This window comes from Austrofundulus limnaeus, unplaced genomic scaffold (assembly GCF_001266775.1).
Source record: "Austrofundulus limnaeus strain Quisiro unplaced genomic scaffold, Austrofundulus_limnaeus-1.0 Scaffold584, whole genome shotgun sequence".
Classification (NCBI taxonomy): Eukaryota; Metazoa; Chordata; class Actinopteri; order Cyprinodontiformes; family Rivulidae; genus Austrofundulus; species Austrofundulus limnaeus.
The window spans coordinates 142,112-150,118 of NW_013952986.1; the positions used below are offsets into that span (position 1 = coordinate 142,112).

General features: G+C 35.8%; 1 protein-coding gene across 1 annotated transcript; it reads right to left on the reverse strand.

Annotated features, from left to right (window-relative positions):
- Positions 1–2,348: 2,348 nt before the first annotated feature.
- Positions 2,349–3,519, reverse strand: kbtbd13b (kelch repeat and BTB domain containing 13b). Its single transcript, XM_014026711.1, has one exon. It carries the CDS (start codon positions 3,517–3,519, stop codon positions 2,518–2,520), a length of 1,002 nt encoding a protein of 333 aa, XP_013882165.1. The 3' UTR covers positions 2,349–2,517.
- Positions 3,520–8,007: the final 4,488 nt, after the last annotated feature.

The following is an 8,007-nucleotide window of genomic DNA, read 5'->3' on the forward strand; positions in this document are numbered from 1 at the left end:
GTATTAGATAAATTTCAGTAAGTGTGTTCAATACTTTTTCCCTGTGCCATTCCACATTATTACAAATAACTTCATTTTGATTTCTTTGTATGTGTGGATCACTTGGGTTGTTACCAACATCTGGTGAAAATTTCATGTCATTAGCACCTCTAGTAATATATTTACTGAGAAAAATGGTGACGTGTTCAACACTTATTTTACCCGATGTATAAAGGGGCTGATCAGGACATTTTGACACACGGCGGGAGCGGGGGGGCAGTGAAATATACTAAATTACTAAAGTATTTAGCAACAAAACTGATCAAAGTAATACTTCATTGTAATCTAAGAAAATAAATATTTACAATCTCAAAAACTAAACTACTGGAAAACATGAAAATTGAATAGTAAATTTAAACTCGTCCCTCTTCTAACATGAAACATGATGTGACCTAATGCAACTGTGACTTCTTGTTACAGCTGTGCTGTTTACACTGAGGGGCTGCTTACACTGAGGAGCTGTTTACACTGAGGAGCTGTTTACACTTAGGGGCAGGACAGCTGCCTCTCCAAAGGAACTGACAACTCAAAGAAACAAACGTTAAATAATTGGAAATGACAAAATAATTTATTACAAACTTTTAAGTATATGCGTCCACTGTAAATAATTACCCTAATGTCAAATAACGCAAAAGTGTTCAATTATCTACATAAGTATTTAAATTAGGGCTGTGAAATTAATCGAGTTAACTCACATTGCTTAATTTTAGTGCTGGGCATAGATTAAAAATTTTAATCGCGATTAAAATTTACACTCAGTTTACTATGGCTGAATAAGTAGGTTTGTATATTGCAACGCACTCAGTGCATGCCAGGTCATGTTTGTAAATGAGAAGTGGTTCTCAAACAGTTTACCTGGATAATTAATGGTTAAATAAATTAGGGTTGGGCAATATTGGGGAAAAAATAATCACGATTAATTGTGGTATTTTGCCGATGACAGTTAATTTGATGATTAATCCCCTGGAGTCCCTGGACATACTTATGTCCTGGTCAGACATTGGTCAACTTAGATTAATGAAATTTGCATATTTACAAAAACTAGTGGCCTCAGCCTTTATTTACTGTGTGGCTACAAGTGCTGCTGTCACAGTACATGTGTGTGTGGAAGGGTTTTTCCTACAACGTGGGGACAATTTTCAAAAAAAAAAAAACAGCCTCGTGGGGACCAATGTCAAGTCCCCACAGGTCCAAACGCAAATTACGGGTGTGGGGTTAGGTTTAGGACCAAGGTTTAGGTTAGTTTTAGGGTAAATGGTCAGGGTTAGGATATAAAGTATAAAAAAATGAATGGAATTAAAGTGAAGGTCCCCATGGGGTTCAAGAACAAACGTGTGTGTGTGTGTGTGCGCATAATCATACATACATACATATATATATATATATATATATATATATATATATATATATATATATATATATATATATATATATATATATATATATATATATATATATATATATATATATATATATATATAAAAGTCTGTGTTACTAGGATGCCTTCAAAACGTGAGGAAAAAGCCCAGCAAGAGATAAAGAGAACCAGCTCCAGCTGTTATCATTTTGTTGATTGCCAAATAATGGTAGCTACGATTATCAACTATTATAAATGTCAAATAATCAAAACTATTGTTCAGTCTTACTTATAAAAAGGCAATCCCATGTAGCCCAATCTGTTTTCAAAACTGCACAGATTAATGCACCAGATAAGGCCATAGTCACTGGCTTTGGTGATGCCTAAAAGGAAGAGAGACCCATCCAATATGGCGGCGACGCACAATGCAATTCAGCCCGTCATAACATAGCTAGCCTTTATCTACGGTACAAAACACAGCCAGGTTCTGTTAGACACCACAAAGAAGTCGGTGGCTCCGGACACAAGATGGCGTCATCGAGCTTAGAGGCAAAACATACTGTAGCTCACATTTCTGTATTGTTGTTTTTGTTGTTGTTCTTGTTTTTTTCCTTTTTATTACATCTTTTGTCCTTTTTTTTTCTTAATTTGAAATGTCTGTAAGATATGCAAACTTCTTATTAAAAAAATAAACTGTGGCGATTCAACTCCACGCCCACACCTTCACAGGTGCAGCCAGTAAAGCCAGTCTGGAACTGTTGCAGGACCACTGCTTGAAGAAGAGGGGTGTCTCAATCTCAGATACAATTAAATTTATTTTCCATCAACTCTATGACAGTCTGGAGATGAACTTAAAGATCTGTATGAGAGCTTTTCTCTGACAGGAAACATTCCAGACTGAATGTTCACTTCCACTTGTGGCTCTGTTATTTTTTATGTATCACCAAACATTCAGGCTAACTCTGTTAAAGATGGGTAAAACCAATCTTGGCTGGAAAACAAAACAAAAAAAATCCCCCCACAATTCCTCTGGAAAGTTTTTTCTTGTATGAAACAGATTCCCAATGCAAAAAATAAAAATAAAATACTGGGGACTTCAACGTTATGTGAAAGTTAGATCTTCAAAAATCAGGCAGTCGGAGCACAAATGTCCACAATGACCCACTTCTGGGGAAACCCTTCATCTGGTGCCTGGGCTTCCAGTTTCTTCCCTCGACTTTATACTCTAAAGTCATGCTCCTGTTCAGAGTGAGCACAAAGTCTCCTCTCACCACAGCTGTAAACAGGGAGCCTCTGCTGTTAGCAAAATGTCCCGGTAGGGATGACCACTGACCAGAACTCAAACTGTAGCAGTCTATCAAGCATCTCAGAAAGTCATCAGATGGGCCATTCCTCATGACATAAAGGTTGTCTTTGTGGCCCACCAAACAGTGGCCATAGCTCTGGTGTCGGATTAGCGTTGTAATGAGTTGCCACTCATCTTTTATTGGGACATACTCATAGATCTCTGTGGTCTCCATCGGCCTCCACAAACAGAGGAAAATCCTCCTCATAGTTTTGGTACAAGCTGCTCCTGCTGCCGGTCGAGGTAAGTGAGCAGCAAATGTCCATGTGTCTCTCTTTGTGTTGTATATTTCCACACATGACATCACTGTTTGCTCAAATTCTCCTCCAATGGCATAAAGACAACCATCCACACCAACAAGGCTGAAATTATACCGCAATTGTGCCGGGCTGGTAATCCTAGTCCAGGTGTTGTCTTCAACACTGTAGCAGAAACAAGACTCTACAACTTGTTTGTGAACTCCATGAACTCCTCCGACGATGTAAAGTTTGTTGTCTAAAACTGTCACCCCAGCCATGGAGGTGCTGGCTTCCAGTGGGAGATCTGTTAGTACTTTCCAATCGTTTTCCTTTTCATCCAGGTAGCAGACTGTCCTGGAGGCGGCATGGACACTGGTGTCCCTGCCACAGCTCACGTGAGCCCCTACAGCCACAAAAACACTTGGTGCCAAAGACTCCACATATGAGACCAGCTCTGAGGGTAAGGACTTCTTGACATCTGCCTCCAAGTCTCTGTACATGTCTCGGATGAAGAGAGCTGCGGCGTGGTAAAGATCCATGAGTCCGAATGTTGCCGCAGTGTGATACATAAGCAGACAGTTGTCTGTGTCAATGAGATTGATAAGATGCATTGTGAGTGGTGTCACTTGTAAAAAAGCTGCACATTCAATCGCCTCAACAATGTCGTCTTCCGTCAGAACTGGCATCTCCCCATGCAGAACTGCCAAGGCAAGAAAGAAGCCTTGAGGTCGCACACATTGAAGATGGAGCTTGTCCTGTTGGCATTCCTTCATTCCAGAACGGTACAGAGCTTGGAAATAGTCACAGCTTTGAAGAAGTAACATCTTTTCTTCAGAGAAGTGTGTATCTCCAATCACAATAGTTAGTTTTTCAGAAACAAGACCAGGAGCTAAACATGGCTGATACCTTTCACCTTTTTCATGGCCATTCTCCTTTGATTCAATGCCATGGGCTGACATCCTCGTTCACCGACAGTGACACTCAAGTAGGCAAATATAACTTGAGAGGCTAAAGCACTCCCAAATGTTTTGAAGTTGAGCTGCAGGGAACAGTCACAGCCAGACACTGTTCAGAGAGGGTCCGCCTTTTGTATTTGTCAAAATAGAAACAGCTAAAAATAGAGGAGGGCAGATATGTGGAGTCAGTTCCACGTTGTGGTCTTCAGGGGAACAAGCACAGTTCTGTTGTAGAAAATTCACCCCAAGTGTTAAACATAATGCCTCATTATTTTGCACTGGGGACAGCTACAACATTGTTTGGGGGTGGTTATTAATACAATAGATTTCACTGTAAATGAAAGTTTTATTATTTTTCTATTTATATTATTGCTAAATTTTTAAGAACTGAGAGTTATTGTGATATTACTGTTATTTATTCATTGTTTTTGATCTAATGACAAATACAGATTTGCCTTGATGAATAGACCTTATATACAGATGACAAAGACTCATAAAATACAGTTGGCCTTCAGTGACAAGAATAATAGAACAATTTGTGAGGCAGTTAACTTTTGTTTTGCCTATTGTCAGTGTACGCTTCCATTATGCATCATTTATGATGAACAAAACTGGGATTTTAAAACCATTGTTGAAAACCACAACTGTAGAAAATACATCTTAAACACTTTTATGTTTTAAACTATAAAATTGTCATGAATACCCAATACCCTTTTAAGTGTAAACTTAATTTCAACATCTTAATATCATTTGTATGTACTCTGTTTTGTATGGATTTATCGTATGAGGACAGTTGCAATAACTGTTGCAACTGTCCCACTTCCTGTCAGCCATAATAAAACCTCATGTGTTAGCTAAATAAGCTGATCATGATACATGTTAACCATATTAGTTAAAAGTCAACATATTACTAATTTAAACCATATAAGTTTGAGTTGGATTACAAAAACAGTGACAACAGTATAACAAAAATAAAGCTAGGCAAAAAATACTTTGGTACCTCAAAAACAGTTTTTTTTTTCAAATAAATCCTGGAGTTTTATTTTTACATAAAGTTTAAATAAATGGTTTTGCTTTGATTTTGAACATGATGAGCAGAAATACTTTATGTATTTCCTGAGGGTGACAGGTTTGTGTAAGAGGATATGAGTAGTTTTAGGAGTGAGGGAAACAAACAAAAAAGATTTTCAAAAAAATCTGAAGGCTATTCCTCAAAATATTTTACACACAGTATCTAATCTGTTTCAGAACCCAGACTGTGGAACACCGGTTATTCCAGAGCTTTTAGTAAATGTAATTTTAGTAAATTAACAGTTCAGCTAACAAACTCCCAATTCAAAAATTAGAAAATTCTTTACTAATGCTATTTTCCCTTATAGATCAACACCAAATTCAATTTCTCAATTCTTTTCTAATGATAAAAAAAAAATCAAAACCTCCCATTCCCCTGAAAGCTAAGGAAGTACATTTCAAAATCTTCTCAGGTGTTTACCCTTCAAAAGAATTTCTCAGACATCGTTTTGTCATTGATAATAACATCTGTTCAATCTGTGATGTGACATTGAGACAACAGATCATTTATTTTATGAATGTATAGCTTTCTGGGATGATGTGCACTACTTACTGGCTTTTTCCCAAGATTCCAAACTTGCTTGAATTTTCTAAAAATTATATTATTATTAAATACATTGATATGGACAATAAAAAAACAAAAGAAGGGATATTACAGTGATGTATTAGTAAAAAGAAATGATATACAAAAGCAACATGGGGAGTCATGAACAGTGTCTTAAAAAAGCACAAGGTACAATTGGGGATTTCACAATACTTTTTAAAAGAAAATAAGGAACTTTATGATCAAAGTGAAATAGCAAAAGAATTCAGTCATTATTATGTGAATGTTGGTCCAAGTCTTGCAGCCCAAATACCTAAAGCTGATGAAGTGACTGAAACAATCAGTGGTTATGTAAACAGCATCTTTCTTGGTGAAACTGATGAAGAGATGATGAGAACAGAAAAAAATGTTAGATAAGAGGTCAAAAGATTGGGTAAATATGAATATGATGTTTGTTAAGGAGATAATGTCCTATGTTGTTAAGCCTTTTACTTACAAATGTAATTTATCATTTTTAACAAGTACATTTCCTAAAAAGATAAATAGCGAAGGAAATTCCAATTTATAAAAATGGTGAGAAATGTGTTTAGTAACTACAGACCAATATCCTTATTACCACAATTCTCAAAAATTTTAGAAAAACTATTTGTGATTAGATTAGATCAATTCATCATAAAAAAAAAACTTAAGCAGCAGTTAATACGGGTTTAGAGCCAATAACTCTACTTCAATGGCTTTCATGGAACTGATAGAACACAACAAATGCTATTGACAAAAAACAATATTGCACCTTTGAGGATTTGGCAAGGACAGATCCAGGGCGCAGGCAGGTTTTCAAAAATGTAACAAAAAGGTTTAATAATAAACAAAAAGAGGGCTGCTGGCAGCAAACTTACAAATTCTGTAGATTATCAGGCACGAGGGGAACAAAGCACTCAGGACAAAGCACAAGGAACCAAACCAGACACATCCAAAAACACGACAATGATCCGACRAAAGACAGAGACAGGACAGGGCTTAAATACACAGAAAACTAATTACTAAACAGAACACACCTGGGGAGAAACACAAGGGTGACAATCAAGGAGATGAGGGGCAGCTGGGCTGAGAAACACAGGGGAACACTGAAAACACTAGAAAACTAAGGAAAATAAACACAGACCATGACAGCACCAGTATTTATGTAGATTTAAAGAAAGCATTTGACACGATTGACCATAGCATCTTACTAAAAAAACTTATTAAATACGGGATTAGAGGGCCGGCATTACAGTGGATCTCGAGTTATTTGGAAAAAAGAAAACAGTTTGTACAAGTACATGATGTGAGATCTGAACTTTGTGAAATTACATGTGGAGTTCCCCAGGGTTCTGTACTTGGACCAAAGTTGTTTTTCCTGTATGTTAATGACTTGGTCAATGTGTCTGGATTATTTAAATGCATTTTGTTTGCTGATGACACAACTTTTTTTTTGTTTGGGTAAAGATCTAGAACAAATGTTAGAAAACATGCAAGCTGAATTTGTGAAAATACAAAACTGGTTTAAACTCAACAAATTATCATTAAACTTGGACAAAACAAATKATATGATAYTTACAAAGAGACAAAAAACTGTTGATATTCCATTTAGATTTGGTGGTGTAGAGATCAGTAGAGTCAGTGAGGTAAAGTTTTTGGGTGTCATTATTAATGAGAAACTAACAYGRAAACCTCATATAAATTATTTAAGAATAAAGCTAGCAAAATCTATTGCATTGCTCTACAAAGTAAGGGACTTGTTCATTGAAAGCTCTGTATATGTTATACAATATATTAATTGTTCCACACTTGGTCTATTGTGTTGAGGTATGGGGAAAGGCATGTAAGACTATTACAAATCCTGTTTTTATTTTGCAAAAAAAGGGCTATAAGAGTCATCACTTGAAAAAATTACCTTTATCCCTCTAATATATTATTTTGTAAACTGAAGTTGATGAAGTTCTATGATTTGATTGATTAAAATATTTTGTTAGTTATGTATAAAGCACACCGAAATGTATTACCTTTAAACGTTCAGATAAACTTTACAAAGAGAAAAAGCTGTTATAAACTAAAGGGAAAAGAGATGTTCATGAAACCTAAAATTAAAACATGCTTGAAAGAACGATGCACCTCAACTCAAGGAGTGAGATTGTGGAATGATTTGGAAAACTATATTAAAAATGCCACAACAATATGAATGTTTAAGAGAATGATAAAGACTGGACTGTTAAACAAATATGAAATGGTTTAATATGCAGACATTCACTTGGTTGTTCTAGAAAGTTTCAATGTTTTGTTTTGTTATGTTAGTAACTGAAAAATTGTTATAGTTTGAATTTGTATTTGTAAAAAGGGACAGATATTATAAGATTATTTTCTTCTGTCTGCCACCTTTTATTTCATTTTATTTGCATTTCTTTTTATTGTACATAGAA